At 41.1% G+C, this 20333-nt stretch overlaps 1 protein-coding gene across 3 annotated transcripts in view; it reads left to right on the forward strand.

Moving 5' to 3' along the window:
* Window positions 1-20333, forward strand: part of ABLIM3 (actin binding LIM protein family member 3) — a 136323-nt gene that overhangs the window by 33452 nt on the left and 82538 nt on the right. For all 3 annotated transcript variants that reach the window (XM_061423979.1, XM_061423977.1, XM_061423978.1), the window contains exon 3: window positions 14289-14426. In XM_061423979.1, coding sequence (XP_061279963.1) covers window positions 14289-14426 — 138 coding nt within the window. The remainder of the gene's footprint in view (window positions 1-14288; window positions 14427-20333) is intronic.

Genomic DNA, 20333 nt, shown 5'->3' on the forward strand with positions numbered 1-20333 from the left:
CACAGCACAGGGCAGTACCATTCTCCCTGTTGGGGGTGCCTGGCAGATCCCCTTATTTCTCTCAGGAGAGGCTTGCTGCGCAGAGGAGACCCTGCTGGGGATGCCCTGAGGATAGGAGAGAAAACTGAGCGTCTCCTAGGCCTCCTGATGCCTATCTGCACCCTAACTCCCGTGTACATGTGGTGTGGCTTCAAGCAGATTGACCTCTCCGTGCCTCAGATTCCCTATATATAAAATACAAGATCGATCATATAGTGTCTGTCTCATGGAGTGGCTGTGAAAAGTAAATGAGATGATAGGTGTGACCCACAAGGCCTGGCACATAGTAATTTTTTGCCTAATTCATGTTAGCTGTTGTTAGCTATTTTCACGGCTCCTCAGCATCCCTGACTAGGGGCTTGGTCAAGGTATTGAGGACAGAGTCAGCAGTGACAAGAGAATTGGTGGTGATTAACAAGAGCCACTCCAAAGTGGGATAACCACCACAGGCTGGGATTTTTCCCCTTTCTCCATCAAATCTTGTCTGTTCCTCAGTCATTCTTACACAGCTCTGTATATTATATTCATAAAACCCCATGACCAAGTGTGGCAAGATGATATTTTTGAAACATTAACTGGTATTTCCCCCTCCCGACCTTCATTCTGGGAGTACTGCCTCAGGGACTGGATGGACAGCAGGCAGAGACAAAAGGGGTCGCTTCCTGGCTTTTGAATCTCAGACGTCTGTGCCCTTAGAACAGGAAGGGTTTATTACAAAGCTAAATATTCTGAAGAAACCATGAATTAGGGAGGGGAGAAAGGGCTCCTTTACCCCACAGCTAACAAACTTGATTCCCTGGCCCAGAACTGGGGAGAAGGATCTCAGGGAAAGAAGAGAATACACAGATCTCATTGAGTCCTTAGAAAGAGGCTGTGTGCTACCTGCCCTCTGAGCCAAAGCAGGGACACAGCCCCAGTGAACAAGATGAGGGGAGGGAAGTGAGCACGAGGGCAGAGGGGCAAACCAACCCAAACTTAGCTTCTGCTTGTCTTGAAATAGGAACCAAGTTGGTTATAAGGAAGAATTGAGTTTGGTTTGTTTGTTTTTAATCTTTGACTTCAATTGAAAGTACACAGTTTGGGGTTTAAAAAAGTAAAAAGTTAAAAAAAAGTAAAAAGTTAACTCTATGGCATTATACCTGAGCCGACTTTCTAAATTTGCAAATGAATAACCAGTATGCCATTCTCATTTTATTGAGTTAACTTCACTCACAAGTGAGAAATCTATCCATCCATCCCTTCATGGACTGCAGCTCCAGCCTCTTGGCCCGTGATGCTCGCCCTGGGGATGGCTGTCCGGGTCTAGCCCAGATCCTCTCTGCTGTCGCTGTAGCGTGGCAGCTGGCTGCCAGGCAAGAGCAGTCTGTCTGGCCAAGAGCATGTGGTTCTGACACATGTCCTGACAACATGTTGCTGGAGAAAGCGGTATGAACTGTGTTGCCAGCTTCACTCTGACCACATTACATGCTGAGGAGCCTGGCAGAGGGAGGCTCTGGAGGACTTTCCGTTGCAGCAAAGGTTTTACAATATCGTCTTGGGATGACAGACTGTTTTACTGACCTGCTGATTCCGGAAATTGTGGCCAGGGCAGGGCCATCTGTGAGGTTCCCAGAGGGTGCCTGCCTCTGTTCTCCACAGCTGCTGGCACCTGCAGAGCCTGCCTGTCCCAGGGTACCTGCAACGCACACCTGTCAGGCTGTACCTGCCCACGCCAGGGAAGCTGCTCAAGGCTGACACCCCCTGGCCTGGGGACAGCAATCACAGCTTCCTTATCATCTGCCAGAAACTCAGGATGACTCTTCTTGGTTTCCTGATCTGCACTCTAGTACCCGCCATCATTATTCTTAGGCCATTATATATGCATAAATACACATATGAAAAAAAGTGGAAGTGTTAGTCACTCAATTGTGTCTCCATTCACTGTAGCCCTCTAGGCTCCTCTGTTCATGGGATTTCCCAGGCAAGAATACCAGAGTGGGTAGCTATTCCCTTCTCCAGAGGATCTTCCCGACCCAGGGATCAAACCTGGGTCTGCTGCATTGCAGGAAGATTCTTTAATGTCTGAGCCACCAGGGAAGCCCAAATACACATATACACATATGTAGACACACACACACACACACACATACACACACACACACACACACACAAATAAATATTTAGCTAAGTGATGGGTGGTTGCTATTGAGGGAAAGAAATTAGGTGCCTTTTTACCTCCCCCAAAGCCTGATTTCTCCCTAGAGGCAGCGGCTGTTGGCTTTTTTGCACGGCAGGCAGTAGGGCTCAGTAGTGAGAACGCAGGTTCTAGAGTCAGACTGCCTGGGTTCAAATCCTGCCTCTACCATTTACTAACTGTATGACCTTGGACAACTGACCTCAGCTCTCTGGGCCTCTGTTTCCTCATTTGTAAAATAAAGATAATAAAATATGTAGAATAAAGATAATATATTTGTAAAATAAAGATAATAATAGCTCCTCTGGAATTATGGAAAACTCTGTGAGCTGACGTATGTAAATTGCAACAGTTCCTATTGGAGTAACCACTCTCTAAATATTAGCTGTTATTATCCTTACTCATTTACCCCTCCATTTTCTTCATGCATACCTTCCATTCCAAACTCCCTCCTATGCTTCTGCATCTTGGAACACTAACCCCCAGCTCACCTGTTGTAATATTAAACCTCAGTGCTTAGAGTCTGGTTCCAGGTATTCGTGGGAGGAACAGAGATGTTAATGACACAATCACATGACAAATGCTTGACCCTAAGGGGTTACCAAAAGCAGCTCTCATAGTCTCTCTATCGGAGTTTTCAGCAAACAAATTACTCACTTACTCGAAGCATGCACAGAGGACTAGCACGCTAACGCGTCCCCCTGGAAACAGCAGATGCGCCCAAAATACACCACCCCACGACAACATAGATCATAACCTCTCATTCCCACTACAGGAAACACCCAGTTCACACATTCCTCTGCAGGATATATCAAAAGCATGTCAGCCACCCACCTCTGCAGCTCAAAGAAACCTATAAACAGAGAAAACTTGGAGATTGGGGAGGTAAAAGGAGGTGCCTGCAGTGGAATGGGCTGCAGCCAAGGGCTTTTCTCTTGACAGTCAGCAGGGAGGGAAAACCCGAAAACCTTTGCCCAAGCTGGACTGGTCCAAAAACAGATTTAATAATGCTCAAGCAAAGCTCAGTGGCAAGCTGGTAGGCGTAGTAACTTAGAAAGAACTCCTGCATTGAATAGCAGTTGGGGTACATGACTCTAAGGATTCTTTTTTGTTTTCTTTTAAAGGTCTATTTATTTATTTATTTTATTTTTTGGTTGTGGTGGATCTTTGTTGCTTTGTGCAGGCTTCTCGTTGCAGTGGCTTCTCTTGTGGAGCACAGTCTCCAGGCTTCAGTAGTGGCTCACAGGCTCTAGAGTACTGGCTCAGTTGTCATGCACGGGCTTAGTTGCTCCAAGGCATGTGGGATTCTCCTGGACCAGGGATCGAACTGGTGTCCCTACATTTCAAGGCAGATTCCCAACCATTGGGCCACCAGGGAAGCCCTGAGGATTCTTTAATATTAATTATTGCTTATACCTTACGGAGCCCAAGTGACATGCCAGCCAGCGTACTAAGCATCTGTGTATCATTTAGGTAATTTAATACTCACAAAGGACTAGAGTTATTCCTACTTTAGAGATGAGCAGACTGAGAGCAGTGTCACGTGATTTGGCCAAGTTCACACAGTGAGTGAGTGGCAGGACTGGGCCATAAACGCAGCCTTCCTGACTCTAGCATCCACACTCTTAACTTCTGTGCCTCTAGCTTCTTAGCACCCCTTGCCACACAGGGAACCCGCGTCTCTCTGGTCTTACTAGAGGAAACAGGATTGGTGCATGCATTCTGATTCAACTCCAAAATCAAACCGAAGGGCCCTGTTCTGAACTACCAGACAACTCTTATATCCAGACCCAGGCAGATAGCTTTCTACCTGTGAAATGCCTGGATCCTCACTTGAGTCTCCTCCTGGGTCTTTAGCGAATACCTGTTAACACACTATGGGTACTTTGGGAGCTGGGCGGCTCATGCCAGCTGCCTCACTCGATTGTTTTCTGGGGCCCTGGGCTACGGAAAGCTCATTGCTGAACCAGTTGATTCTCTGCTTGATGTTTCACTGTTAAGACAGAAGCTCCACTGTTTTTATTACACCTCTAGCCAGTTATTCACAGTTGTTATACTATCTCCATGTCAGTTTTGTCACTTTTTTAATTATACCCCAGCATTACATAGGTGCTTCTATAATATCTTTTAAAGATTGCTTTAAAGATGACTCAGTTAGAATGTGGGAACACTTTTACCCACAAAATCAAGTGACCCTCAGGAGAGGAAAAAAAATGTGTGCCGGTGCCACATCAGTAGAGAGAACATTTGACTTAGGTTGTGTTATTTATGAAAGAAGAATCATGCCATTATCTGCTTTTAAGAGAGACTAATAAATCTGATAACAGGCAGCACAGTCTAGTTTAAAAGTGGGACCAGTTAGAGGAGAAAAGAAAAGGTGGAGGGAAAGAGAGAGGCACAGAAAAGAACACACAGAGACAGAAGCAGTTTTTGATTGGAGAGATACTTTAAATCATTTTGTCCAACCTTCTTGACAACTAAGGAAGGAATTGAAGCTAGAAAAGTTGCAAGATTTTGCAATCCTGTAGAAAACTAGATGACCGCAGAAAGGGAATTGGAACCCGGGTTACCCCCAGCAGTACCTATCAGAGAGAGAAGCGTGGACTAAGGAATGACAGGGAGCAAGGAAGAGCCAGGAGGAACCGGACGCTGCAGTTTGTCTCCTGCTGTGTTCAACTGTTGTGCTCCTGTTCTAACTTCTGAGGGGCAGTCACCCCTCCCTTTCCAGTATGTTGTTTAGCTCTAGCAGTTTTAAACTTCCTTGGTAGCATTTGGGAAAGAGCTTTACTCACAAATTTAGTTGTGGAATTAAGATGTATTTTCTCATAGAACACTAAAGATTTGGTAAGCATGTAGAACCTTAATTTTTAATCTCATAGGTACTGACCAGCTGATTTTCTTTCTTAAAAAATTATTCTGACAGCCATTGACAACTGATTCTCTTTCTTTCATTCTTGGAAAGATTAAGATTGTTCTTAATTTTAGAACAATCTTCATCTTAATTGTTCTTAAGATTAAGTCTTACAGTGCCTGAAGAAAATGTGCTTTTAAAAAATCAGTATTTATTTCTCTGCTCAGAACCTGTAGTATGCAGATCAAATTCAGAATGGGTGAATCTGCGTGTAACTGGTTCTTATTGCAAATAATTTTTTAAATACAACTTCAAAACTCTTCAGGGATATAAAGGAATAATTTAAGTGTGAGGTGGTATTCCTAAATTAATTTGTACATGTGATTTTTGTATAAACAGGATTCAACCAAGTTTAATTTCTTTTTCTTCATTCTTAATGCCTGGTGTTCCATTTGTGAAACTGTAAGGCTGCAAAAATGTCCAATTTGATGACCATTGGTCACATGAGGCTATTTCAATGTAAATTTATATTAATTAAAATTAACAAAATTAAAAATTCAGTACCACAGTCACACTAGCCACATTTTAAGTGCCCAGCAGCCACATATGGCTAACAATTATTACATTGGACAGTGTAGATACAGAACATTTTCATAGCTCAGAAAATTCTATTGGACATCACTGCTTAGGAACCAGTAATTGGAAATGTCTCTCCTGGATAACAAAGTGTATCCAAGTAGCATAAAACAGAAGCTAGAGGTTCCTGCCTTTTAGAAATATGTCATATGACCCATATGTCTAAACTTGTTAACTTCATGGATTATTTAACAAGTGAGAAGAGCTAATGTCCTTTGAGGCTTTGAAGAGCTAATGTCCTGCTCTCCAATGTTGCTTTAAAAGATAGGCAGTTCCTAGCATGAAGCAGCTCAAAACTTCATGTATAAGTCAATTTGGAATTCCAAAGTTATTGGCCCATAAGATAAATGTTATAAATCACATGACTGAATTTTAGTACTTTCTGAAATAAAACTTAATGGAAATAATAGCCAGCAGAAAATCAACAGTAAAATTTTAGAGTTTCAGAGGGTGTTACAGATTGGAAGGAAGAAATGACAACCCCGCCCCCACCCCCCATACACTCACAGAATAAGATTAGATTAAGTTGCTGACTTAACCAAGAGTAAAACAAAATCTTACTGGAAATGAGGTGGCTTCCAGGGCAAGAGCAGATGTAGCATATCTCAGTGGCACTTCCCTTGACCCCTACAGTTCCTACTGGCACTGTCTGAATAAGAAAATGTCTGGAAGCTCAAATCTTACACATCCGCTGCCCATTTATAGTCACGGCTTACATCAGCAATCTGGAAGAACTTGAACCAATGATGCATGTATTAATTTTTTTTTTAATATTTATTTGTCTGTGCCAGGTCTTAGTTGCAGCGTGGGATCTTTGATCTTAGTTGGGGCACGTGGGATCTTTAGTTGCAGCATGCGAACTCTTAGTTATGGCATGTGGGGTCTAGTTCCCTGACCAGAGATCAAACCTGGGCCCACTGAATTGGGAGCTCGGAGTCAGCCATTGGACCACCAGGGATGTCCCATTTTTTTTTTTAATTTATTTATTTGCATGCATTTCTGTTTATGGGACTATTTATAAACATCAGACATTTGTGGACTCCAGTCATAGTCAGGATCACTGAAACAGCACCCTCATGCTGAACGAAGCAGTAGAGTTAGGGCAGGGAGCCCAAGGCTACTCTGCCCCCAAAGGTCTGTTTTCCCAATCCATCACCTCTCTGATTTTATGGCTTTTATCTGAATCGTTCAAAGATTGAGTTTTGACTGAAAACCAGGATCACTAAACAATCTTCCTAGAAAATCAAATCACAAAAAATTAATTGATCTTGTAATCTGGTTCTTGAGAAATACGTTGAGATCAATTAGAAGAGGTAGATGAGAGAATTCCCTGGTGGCCAGATGGTTAGGATTCAGTGCTTTTACTGTGGAGGCCCAGGTTCAATCCTGGTCCAGGAATCATCCTGCATGCTGCTCAGTGTGGCCAAAAGACCAAAAATAATAAATAAATGTTGTTGTTCAGTCACTTAGTTGTGTCCAGTTCAGTTCAGTTACTCAGTCCTGTCCGACTCTTTGCGACCCCATGAATTGCAGCACGCCAGGCCTCCCTGTCCATCACCAACTCCCGGAGTTCACTCAGACTCACGTCCATCGAGTCAGTGATGCCATCCAGCCACCTCATCCTCTGGCGTCCCCTTCTCCTCCTGCCCCCAATCCCTCCCAGCATCAGAGTCTTTTCCAGTGAGTCGACTCTTCGCATGAGGTGGCCAAAGTACTGGAGTTTCAGCTTCAGCATCATTCCCTCCAAAGAAATCCCAGGGCTGATCTCCTTCAGAATGGACTGGTTGGATCTCCTTGCGGTCCAAGGGACTCTCCAGAGTCTTCTCCAACACCACAGTTCAAAAGCATCAATTCTTCGGCACTCAGCCTTCTTCACAGTCCAACTCTCACATCCATACATGACCACAGGAAAAACCATAGCCTTGACTAGACAGACCTTTGTTGGCAAAGTAATGTCTCTGCTTTTCATATGCTGTCTAGGTTGATCATAACTTTCCTTCCAAGGAGTAAGCGTCTTTTAATTTCATGGCTGCAGTCACCATCTGCAGTGATTTTGGAGCCCCCAAAAATAAAGTCTGACACTGTTTCCACTGTTTCCCCATCTATTTGCCATGAAGTGATGGGACCAGATGCCATGATTTTCATTTTCTGAATGTTGAACTTTAAGCCAACTTTTTCACTCTCCTCTTTCACTTTCATCAAGAGGCTTTTGAGTTCCTCTTCACTTTCTGCCATAAGGGTGGTGTCATCTGCATATCTGAGGTTATTGATATTTCTCCCAGCAATCTTGATTCCAGCTTGTGTTTCTTCCAGCCCAGCGTTGCTCATGATGTACTCTGCACATAAGTTAAATAAGCAGGGTGACAATATACAGCCTTGACGTACTCCTTTTCCTATTTGGAACCAGTCTGTTGTTCCATGTCCAGTTCTAACTGTTGCTTCCTGACCTGCATACAGATTTCTCAAGAGGCAGGTTAGGAGGTCTGGTATTCCCATCTCTTTCAGAATTTTCCACAGTTTATTGTGATCCACATAGTCAAAGGCTTTGGCATAGTCAATAAAGCAAAAATAGATGTTTTTCTGGAACTCTCTTCCTTTTTCCATGATCCAGCGGATGTTGGCAATTTGATCTCTGGTTCCTCTGCCTTTTCTAAAACCAGCTTGAACCTCAGGAAGTTCACGGTTCACATATTGCTGAAGCCTGGCTTGGAGAATTTTGAGCATTACTTTACTAGTGTGTGAGATCAGTGCAATTGTGCAGTAGTTTGAGCATTCTTTGGCATTGCCTTTCTTTGGTATTGGAATGAAAACTGACCTTTTCCAGTCCTGTGGCCACTGCTGAGTTTTCCATATTTGCTGGCATATTGAGCTCTTTGCAAATCCATGGACCATAGTACACCAGGCTTCCCTGTCCTTCACTATCTCCCAGAGTTTGCTCAAACTCATATACATAGAATCGATGATGCCATCCACCATCTCATCCTCTGTTGCCCTCTTCTCCTGCCTTCAATCTTTCCCAGCATCAGCATCTTTTCCAATGAGTCAGCTCTTCATATCTGGTGGCCAAAGTATTGGAGCTTCAGCATCAGTCCTTCCAATGAATATTCGGAGTTGATTTCCTTTAGGATTGACTGGCTTCATCTCCATGCAGTTCAAGGGACCCTGAAGAGTCTTCTCCAACACCACAGTTTGAAAGCATCAATTTTTTGGCACTCAGCTTTCTTTATGGTTCAACTCTCACATCCAAACATGACTACTGGAAAAACCATAGCTTTGACTAGACAGACCTTTGTCTCTGCTTTTTAAAACATTGTCTAGGTTCATTGTAGCTTTTCTTCCAAGGAGCAAGCATCTTTTAATTTCATAGCTTCAGTCACTGTCCAAAGTGATTTGGAGCCCAAGAAAGTAAAGTCTGTCACTCTTTCCATTCTTTCCCCATCTATTAGCCACGAAGTGCTGGGAGCAGATGTCATGATCTTCGTTTTTTGAATGTTGCGATTTAAACCAGTTTTTTCACTGTCCTCTTTCACCTTCATCAGGAGGCTCTTTAGTTCCTCTTCACTTTCTGCTGTAAGGGTGGTGTCATCTGCATGTCTGAGGTTATTTCTTCTGCAGTCTTGATTCCAGGTTGTGCTTCATCCAGCCCGGCATTTCTCATGATGTACTCTGCATATGAGTTAAATAAGCAGGGTGACAGTATGCAGCCTTGACATACTCCTTTCCCAATTTGAACAAGTCCATTGTTCCATGTCCAGTTCTAAGTGTTGCTTCCTGACTTACATACAGGTTTCTCAGGAGGCAGGTAAAGTGGTATTCCCATCTCTCGAAGAATTTTCCACAGTTTGTTGTGATCCACAGAAAGGCTTTAGCTTAGTCAGTGAAACAGAAGTCGATGTTTTTCTGAAATTCCCTTGCTTTTTCTATGATCCAACAGATGTTTACAATTTGATTTCTGATTCCTCTGCCTTTTCTAAATCCACCTAGTACATCTGGAAATTCTCAGTTCACATACTGTTGAAGCCTAGCTTGAAGGATATTGAGCATTACCTTGCTATCATGTGGAATGAGCAGAATTGTGTGGTAGTCTGAACATTCTTTGGCATTGCTTCTTTGGGACTGGAATGAAAACTGACCTTTTCCAGTCCTGTGGTAATGGCTGAGTTTTCCAAATTTGCTGGCATATTGAGTGTAGCACTTCAACAGCATCATCTTTTAGGATTTGAAATAGCTCAGCTGGTATTCCGTCACCTCCACTAGCTTTGTTTGTAGTAATGCTTCCTAAGGCTCACGTGACTTCACACTCCAGGATGTCTGGCTCTATGTGAGTGATCACACCATCGTGGTTATCTGAGTCATTAAGACCTTTTTTGTACAGTTCTTCTGGTATTCTTACCACCTCTTCTTAATATCTTCTGCTTCTGTTAGGTCCATACCATTTCTGTCCTTTATTGTGCCCATCTTTCCATGAAATGTTCCCTTGGTATCTCTAATTTTCTTGATGAGATTGCTAGTCTTTCCCTTTCTATTGTTTTCCTCTATTTCTTTCCATTGCTCTCTTAAGAAGATTTTCTTATCTCTGCTTGGTATTCTTTGGAACTCTGCATTCAGATGTGTATATCCTTCCTTTTCTCCTTTGCCTTTCACTTCTGTTCTCAGCTATTTGTAAGGCCTTCTCAGACAACCATTTTGCCTTTTTGCATTTCTTTTTCTTGGGGATGGTCTTGATCCCTGTCTCCTGTACAGTGTCACTAACCTCCGTCCATAGTTCTTCAGGCACTCTATCAGATCTAATCCCTTGAATCTATTTGTCACTTTCACTGTACAATCATAGGTTTGATTTAGCTCATACCTGAATGGCCTGGTGGTTTTCCCTACTTTCCTTAATTTAAGTCTGAATTTTGCAATAAGGAGCTCATGATTTGAGTCACAGTCAGCTTCCAGTCTTGTTTTTGCTGACTATATAGAGCTTCTCCATCTTCTGTTACAAAGAATATAATCAATCTGATTTCGGTATTGACCATCTGGTGATGTCCATATGTAGAGTTATCTCTTGTGTTGTTGAAAAGGGTGTTTGCTATAACTGGTGCATTCTCTTGGCAAAACTCTGTTAGCCTTTGCCCTGCTTCATTTTGTACTCCAAGGTCAAACTTGCCTATTACTCCAGCTTAACTCTGAACTACCTACTTTTTCATTCCAGTCACCTATGATGAAAAGATCATGGCATCCAGTCCCATCACTTCATGGCAAATAGATGGGAAAACAATGGAAATAGTGAGAGATTTTATTTTGGGGGGCTCCAAAATCACTGCAAATGGTGACTGCAGCCATGAAATTAAAAGATGCTTGCTCCTTGGAAGAAAAGCTATGACCAACCTAGACAGCCTATTAAAAAACAGAGACATTACTTTGCCAACAAAGATCCATCTACTCAAAGCTATGGTTTTTCCAGTAGTCATGTATGGATGTGAGGGCTGGACCATAAGAAAGGCTGAGTGCTGAAAAACTGATGCTTCTGAACTGTGGTGTTGGAGAAGACTCTTGAGAGTCCCTTGGACTGCAAGGAGATCCAACCAGTCCATCCTAAAGGAAATCAGTCCTGAGTATTCATTGGAAGGACTGATGCTAAAGCTGAAACTCCAATACTTTGGCCACCCGATGCGAAGAACCAACTCATTGGAAAAGACCCTGATGCTGGGAAAGATTGAAGGCAAGAGGAGAAGGGGACGACAGAGGATGAGATGGTTGGATGGCATCACCAAGTCAATGGACACAAGTTTGAGTAGGCTCCAGGAGTTGGTGAAGGACAGGGAAGCCTGGCGTGCTTCAGTCCATGGGGTCACAAAGAGTCAGACACGACTGAGCAACTAAACTGAACTGACGATGAAAAGGACATCTTTTTTGGTGTCAGTTCTAGAAGGTCTTGTAGGTCTTCATAAAACCGTTGAAGTTCATCTTCTCCAGCATTAGTGGTTGGGGCATAGATTTGGATTACTGTAATATTGAATGGTTTGCCTTGGAAACAAACCTAGATCATTGTGTCATTTTTGAGATTGCACCCAAGTACTACATTTTGGACTCTTTTTTGACTATGAAAAAAAATAGATTAAAAATTTTTTAAAACAGAGAAGAGGTAGATGAAATTTGTGTAGTGATTCTGGAGGGACTTTTGGATCCTTTCAAGAGCTTTCATCATTGATGGTGGTGATTATACTATTTTTTCTTATTTTATTTTCAGACTCACAGTTTTATTTCCCTCAGCAATAGTAGATCATTACATTGCTTATATAAACAGAATCTATATTTTTCTCAAAAATTTGGGGGAGATGGGAGAATGAAATATTTTTCAGGGGACACTGAGCAGGAATTAGAAAAAGAAGCAAAATAATAATAATAATAATAAGACCAAGGAGAATGTTTGTGGACCTTATGGGAGTGGGAAAGGATTGCTCTGAGCTCTGGGGAGGATATGATGGTCAAGATACCAGTGGAGCCCTGAAATATATTTGTGGAATATTTCATGAACTTTTTAAATGCTTTACATGTATTAACTCATTTTCTGAGTTAATTAATGATTTAGTTAACTAGCTAACTTGTTTAACTTTTGTCTTAAATTTAAGACAGGAAAAAGAAACTTTAAATAAAGGGCATAAACTTCTTGAGAAAAAGAAGTTTTTTTCTTTATTCTCCCACCTCAGATAAAAAAAAAGAAGTTTTTTTTATTATTCTCCCACCTCAGATAAAAGTTGTCAGTATTAGCAGTTTCAGGGATAATCCACCAGCTTTTTGCCCTTCAGTGCACTTATGGTTCAAGATGTGGGAGGTAATTGAAAGTCCGGCATTTCTGTTCCTTGTCTTCAAAAAGTGTAAGGAACATGAGATCAGTTGTGGAGATCATCTTTGAGAATCTGAAGAAAACTATAGTATAATGTGTATAACACAGAATTTTATGTTTCATTAGAAATATTAGATATCAGGTGTATCAGGGTTTGCTGCAGTTAAAAAAAAAAGCCTTAGAGGCTATGACAACAAAAATTCCTCCTTGCTCACGATCGACGTTCATCCTGGGTTAGCTTAGAGCTCTGCTCCAGGACTTCTCCATCAGGAATCCAAGCTGCTGCACCCTGCACACCATCTGGGATATCACTGGTCGCTGGGCTATGGGAAAGGCAATACGGCAGATCCCATACTGGCTCCCAGGGCTTCCAATTGGAAGTGACACACAATTTTCATTCACGTTTCATTGTCAAGCAAGACACTGTGTAGTCCTCCATGTGCCAAGAATAAAAGACTCAAATTTCAATAAACAGACATAACAGTTACCACACAAGGTCAAGAACCCTTGATCTAGGTGTTCTTTAGGTTCCTTGGCAGTTAAAAATTTCTTTGAGTACAGTTTTAACTTATGCTTATTCAGAGTTTAGCCAGAAAGTCTACACGTCTAAATGACGGACACCAATTCCCCTCCCCTCCAATCAAGTGGTCATCCTTAAAATTAGGACAAGAGTGGGCCTTCTCCTAATAGGATATGAGCATAAATTTGTGGACAATTACTTCAGCCTTGAGTAAGAATTGAGGAGTTGAGTGATTCTTTCCCCAGGACCCCTAGGGGCTTCCTCCAAAAGAGAAGATTGGGTTCCTCACTCCTAAAGTTGTCTCAACAGTTTATATATAGAGGTTGGACCAGACAGCTATCAATATCCCTTCTGACCCTGAAACTTGTGTTCTAGACAGGCTCCTACCATTATTAAATACTAGATGACCAGTTTATAGAATGGTCATGCAAAGTATATTCCAGGGAAAGAAAATCTAGAAAAGGAGCTATGAGAAAGTCTAAGCAAGAGATCAGTAGCCTCAAAAGGCAAGTGCAGGTCTACAGTATCGTCAAATGCTGACCATAGCACTGCCATCCCAGTGACTTCAGCCCCTTTATAGTCTCCACCAGCTCTTTCCCCCAACTACACACATTTGACAAGGTTCTCAATGTTATGGAAAGTGCTATTCAAAGGAAGTTGTAAGGTAAGTCACGTCATCAACCTCCTTCCAACTTGAGTGCCGTTTTTTTTCCAGAAAGTCAGCCGCTATTGAGCATCCTCATTTCATAGATGTGTAAACTGAGAGGCAGAGAAGAGCTGGAACTTGCTCAACAGAAAGACTAGTTGGAGGCAGTCAGCCACCCCTTTCCTCAAGACCCATGAGTCAATGGCAAGACCTAAATTCCCTTTGGAGCTTGGTATTAATCCAGAGATCTCCCAAGAAATGGTATTTCTGGATCATTTATCTTGCAATACTCTACTTCGTCTTTTATTTTTCATTTGTGAATTTGGGCTCTATTATTACAAGAAAAGGTTATGTTCACTCAGAAGTCTCTGCCTGCTTAAGTAGATTTATAAACTCTTGTCTTAATGCCACTCACCTTTTAAAGATCTCTTAGCTTGGCATACTCAGCCTAATGATGTATTAAAGGTACTTTGCTAATCATGCTCACCCTTTCTGCTTTTTCTGCCAGTTAATATTATAATCGTGTGTTATGGCAGACTTTTTAAAGGAAAAGAGCCTTCTGGATGGTGATCTCTTTGTTTCTTTCTACAGTTCCATATCAGCAGAATCCTTACAGTCCCCGGGGCAGCTCCAATGTCATCCAGTGCTACCGATGTGGAGACACCTGCAAAGGGGAGGTGGTTCGTGTCCACAATAACCACTTCCACATCAGATGCTTCACCTGTCAAGGTAGGAGGCCCAGTCTCCCAACTCCCTTCTCAGATTCCTGGCCATACTCTCACCCCAGGACATGCCACAGGGCAGGCAGAACAAACAAACATAGGCAGTTAAGATACCTACAGAGGCCTAAAAAGACCTTCCTTGAGCTGGCTATAAGAATTCTCTCTTCGGCAGTGTGGCATGAGACGAGAGGGTAGAGTAAGGGATGTGGGATACAGGGTGGGAGAGGGAGCCTGGAGATCCTGGAGTGGAAGTGCTGACCCTGAAGGAAAATGGCAATCCTGCAAGCTTACTTTACACATGTGAGAAGACTCCTGGTTTGTGCCTATAAATCAATTTGAGAGCCAATGAAAGGGTAAAACTGTCATGGCTAAAATTTGGCATGGCTCTGAGATAAGGGTGAGAGTCCTCAGAGGTGAGGTTTAACAAGGGAGAAGATACATCTTCAGTAAGGTTTGTAATTTGGGAGCAGACAGATGCTGCTGCTGCTGCTAAGTCGCTTCAGTGTCCGACTCTGTGTGACCCCATAGACAGCAGCCCACCAGGCTCCCCCGTCCCTGGGATTCTCCAGGCAAGATGCTGGGTAACCTCTAATTGTGACAGCTTACCCGTGGATAATTCATTAAACCTTTGCTCAAGCAAGCTAAGCATTCCCAAAGAAGGCTCACTAGTGGCAGGAAAAGAGGAACTGGGCTGAAGGAGCCTTGTGGGCCTCTCATACCAGGCCACCCTCCCTCCCCCGTGTCCCTGACTAATGCCGCTCCAGCCTCCACTTTTTGAACTTTCCTTCCAGGCTTCTTGTTCCACAGAGAAGCCATTCTGATATTGGACTGGCCTTTGAGTTTAGGGCATGTTTGACCTCTAAGTCGTAACTTCCACTGCTGATTTTAGATTTGTCCTCATGGGGTTTTATGAGCTCTTTGTGATTGCTTTTCCCCATGGCTGCCCTACACATGCTTGCAGTCAAGCCTCTCCCACACCCGATTATATTGCAGGTCCTGAAACTGGGCTTCGTCTGAATTGATTCCAACTTGTGTAATCATCCTAGAGTCTTCCTCCCTGATTCTTTCCAGTGTGTCACTATCATTCCTAAAGCATAATGCTCGTAACAGACCACATTTCTCAAGGTCTGCCAAATACAGCAAGGACTACATTTCTTTAATGTGACTGATACTAAGTTAACTTCCTGAGGAACCACTGATATATATTGAATTTAAGGTCAGTTGAAACCGCCAGATCTTTTCATTTTAGTGCGTACTACAAACCTCAGCCTCATGCATCTGAGATTGACTTCCTCTGCCGTCAAGTAAAGTCCCAGATTTCTTTCCCCAGGATCTAACTGGACTCTTCACTGAGCAAATAAATTTCATATACATATTCCCTAATTTATCTATGAAAGCTTATATGGAATATATTTTAATTATGTGGTTTTCTTTTTTAATTTTTATTTTGTATTGGAGTATAGTTGATTTACAATGTTTTGTTAGTTTCAAGTGTAAGCAAAGTACTTCGGTTATATATGTGCATATATATATATATATATATATCTTATTTTTCAAAGCCTTTTCCCATTTAGAATTTAGATTATAATAGAATATAGGGTAGAGTTCCCTGTGATATACAGCAGGTCCTTCTTGGTTATCTATTTTAAATATAGTAGTGTGCATGTGTCAATTCCAAACTCAAAATAGTGTGTATATGTCAATTCCAAATTTATCCCCCACCCCCCCCCAACCTTTCCCCTTTGGTAACCATAAGTTTGTTTTCTAAGGTTGTGAGTCTGTTTCAGTTTTATAAAAAAGTGCATTTATATTATTTTTTTAGATTCTGTGTGGAAGTGATACTATATGATATTTGTCTTTCTCTGCCTGACTTATTTCACTTAGTATAATAATCTCCAGGTCCATCCATGTTGCTGCAAATGGCATTATTTGGTTCTTTTTAATGGCTGAATAATAGTCTATTGTATATATTACCACATCTTCTTTTTTGTTTCCTCTGTTAATGGATATTTAGGTTGCTTCCACATCCTGGCTATTGTAAATAGTGCTGCAGTGAACATTGGGGCACATGTGTCTTTTTGAATTATAGTTTCCTCTGGATATATGCCCAAGATTGGGATTGCTGGATCATAGGGTAGTTCTATTTTTTAATTTTTTAAAGAAACCTCCATACCGTTTTCCACAGTGGCTACACTAATTTACATTCCAACCAACAGAGTAGTGGGTTCCCTTTTCTCCACACCCTCTCCAGTATTTATTATTTGTATATTTTTTGATAATGGCAATTCTAACCAGTATGAGGTGACACCTCATTGTAGTTTAGATTTGCATTCCTGTAATAATTAGTGCTGTTGGAGAAATGTCTGTTTAGCTCTTCCACCCATTTTTTTTATTTGATTTTTTTTTTATATTGGGCTACATGAGCTGTTTGTGTATTTTTGAGATTAATCACTTATTTGTTGCTTCATTTGCAAATATGTTCTCACACTCTGAGGATTGTCTTTTCATTTTGATTATGGCTTCCTTTGCTGCTCAAACGCTTTTATGTTTAATTAGGTCCCATTTGTTTATTTTTGTTCTTATTTTCATTAGGAGGTGGATTGAAAAAGATATTACTGTGATTTATGACAGAAAGTGTTCAGCCTATGTTTTCCTCTAAGAGTTTTATAATATCCAACATTACATTTAGGTCTTTAATCCATTTTGAGTTTATTTTTGTGTATGGTGTTAGGGACTATTCTAATTTCATTCTTTTACATGTAGCTGTCCAGTTTTCCAATCAACATTTATTGAAGAGACTATCTTTTATCCATTGTAAATTTTTGCCTCCTTTTTCTTAGATTAGGTGACCATAGGTACATGGGTTAATCTCTGGACATTCTATCCTGTTCTACTGATCTTTATTTCTGTTTTTGTGCCAGCACCATATTGTTTTAATGACTATAGCTTTATGGTATAGTCTGAAGTCTGAGCCTGATTCCTCCAACTCCATTTTTCTTTCTCAAGATTGCTTTGGCTATCTGGTGTCTTTTGTGTTTCCATACAAATTTTAAATATTTTTGTTCTAGTTCTGTGAAAAATTCCATTGGTGATTTAATAGGGATTGCATCGGAGAAGGCAATGGCACCCCACTCCAGTACTCTTGCCTGGAAATCCCATGGACAGAGGAGCCTGGTGGGCTGCAGTCCATGGGGTCGCAAAGAGTCAGACACGACTGAGCAACTTCACTTTCACTTTTCACTTACGTGCATTGGAGAAGGAAATGACAACCCACTCCAGTGTTCTTGCCTGGAGAATCCCAGGGACGGTGGAGCCTGGTGGGCTGCCGTCTGTGGGGTCACACAGAGTCGGACACGACTGAAGCAACTTAGCAGCAGCAGCATTGAATCTGTAGATTACCTTGGGTAGTATAGTCATTTTGACAATACTTTTTTCTTGCACTTAAAAAAAACTTTTATTTTGTATTCAGGTATATAGTCCATTAACAAATAATGTTGTGACAATTTCAAATGAATAGCGAAAGGACCCAATCATACATACACATGTAGCCATTCTTCCCCAAACTCACCTCCCATCTAGGTCAGCTATCTATTTTAAACATAGCAGTGTACATATGTCCATCCAAAACTCTCCAACTATCCCTCCCCCCACCCCTCCCCCTGGCAGCTATAAGATCCATTTTCCAAGTCGGTGGTTCTCTTCCTGTTTTGTAAGTAAGTTCATTTGTATCATTTCTTTTTAGATTCCACGTATAAGAGATGTCATATAATACTTCTCCCTCTCTATCTGACTCACTTCACTCAGTATGACGATCTCTAGGTCCATCCATGTTGCCATAAATGGCATTATTTCATTCTTTTTAATGGTTAAGGGATATTCCATTATATATACGTACCAGATCTTCTTAATACATGCCTCTGTTGATGGACATTTAGGTTGCTTCCATGTCTTGGCTATTGTAAACAGCACTGCAATGAACACTGGGGTGCATGTATCCTTTTGGATTATGTTTTTCTCTGGATATATGCCCAGGAGTAGGATTTCAGGGTCATCTGGTAGCTCTATTTTTACTTCTGTAAGGAAAAAACAAAACTAAAAAATTCCATACTGTTGTCCATGATGACTGTCCCAATTTAGATTCCCACCAGCAATGTAGCAGGGCTCCTTTCTCTCCACACACTCTCTAGCATTTATTGTTTGTGGATTTTTCTTTTTGATGATGATAGCCATTCTGACTGGTGTGAGGTGATATCTTATTGTAGTTTTGATTTGCATTTCTCTAATTAGACATGTTGAACATCTTTTCATGTGCCTCTTGACCATCTGTATGTCTTCTTTGGAGAAATGTCTATTTAGGTCTTCTGCCCATTTTCTGATTGAGTTGTTTATTTTGATGCTGTTATGCATCATGAGCTGTTTATAAATTTTAGAGGCTAATGCTTTGTCAGTCACATCATTTGCAAACATTTTCTCCCAATCTGTGAATTGTCTTTTTGTTTTGTTTGTGATCATCCTTTGCTCTACAAAAACTTTTGAGTTTAAGTAGGTTCCGTTTGTTTATTTGGTTTTATTTGTTTATTTTGGTTTTTATTTCCATTATTCTGGGAGATGGATTGAAAAAGATATTGCTGTGATTTATCTCAGAATGTTCTGCCTATGTTTTCCTCTAAAAGTTTTATAATGTCCAGTCTCATGTTTAAGTCTGTAATCCATTTTGAGCTTATTTTTGTGTATTGTGTTAAAGAATGATCTAATTTCACTTTTTAAATGTAGCTTTCCAGTTTTCACTGTACCATTTGTTGAAGAGATTGTCTTTCTGATATTGTGTAGTCAATTTGTCATAAGTTAATTGACCATAGCTGCATGGGTTTATTTCTGGTTTTCTATCCTGTTCCATTTATCTGTATTTCTATTTTTGTGCCAGTACCATACTGTTTTGATGACTGTGACTTTGTAGTGTAGTCTGAAGTCACAGAGCCTGATTCTTTCAGTTCCATTTTTCTTTCTCAAGATTGCTTTGGCAATTAGGAGTCTTTTGTGTCTCCATACAAGTTTTAAGATTTTTCTCTTCTAGTTCTGTGAACAATGTCATTGGTAATTCAGTAGGGATTTGCCTTGAATCTGTAGATTTCCTTGGGTAGTATAGTCATTTTGACAATACTGATTCTTCCTATCCAAGAATATGGTATATATTTCCATCTGTTTGTGTTGTCTTTGATTTTTTTCCTCAGTATCTTACAGCTTTCAGAATGCAGTTCTTTTGTCCCCTGAGCTAGGTTTATTTCTTGGTATTTTATTCTTTTTGATGTGATGGTAAATGGGATTATTTCTTTAATTTCTCTTTCTGATCTTTCATTGTTAATGTATAGGAATGCATATTTCTGCATATTAATTTTGTATCCTAAAACTTGACCAAATTCACTGATGAGCTATAGTATTGATAGCTTTCTGGTAGCATCTTTAGGATTTTGTGAAGAGGAACTCAAAAGCCTCTTGATGAAAGTGAAAGTGGACAGTGAAAAAGTTGGCTTAAAGCTCAACATTCAGAAAACGAAGATCATGGCATCTGGTCCCACCACTTCTTGGGAAATAGATGGGGAAACAGTGGAAACAATGTCAGACTTTATTTTTCTGGGCTCCAAAATCACTGCAGATGGTGACTGCAGCCATGAAATTAAAAGACGCTTACTCCTTGGAAGGAAAGTTATGACCAACCTAGATAGCATATTCAAAAGCAGAGACATTACTTTGCCAACAAAGGTTCATCTAGTCAAGGCTATGGTTTTTCCTGTGGTCATGTATAGATGTGAGAGTTGGACTGTGAAGAAGGCTGAGTGCTGAAGAATTGATGCTTTTGAACTGTGGTGTTGGAGAAGACTCTTGAGAGTCCCTTGGACTGCAAGGAGATCCAACC

Source organism: Bos javanicus, chromosome 7 (assembly GCF_032452875.1).
Source record: "Bos javanicus breed banteng chromosome 7, ARS-OSU_banteng_1.0, whole genome shotgun sequence".
In the NCBI taxonomy this organism is placed as follows: domain Eukaryota; kingdom Metazoa; phylum Chordata; class Mammalia; order Artiodactyla; family Bovidae; genus Bos; species Bos javanicus.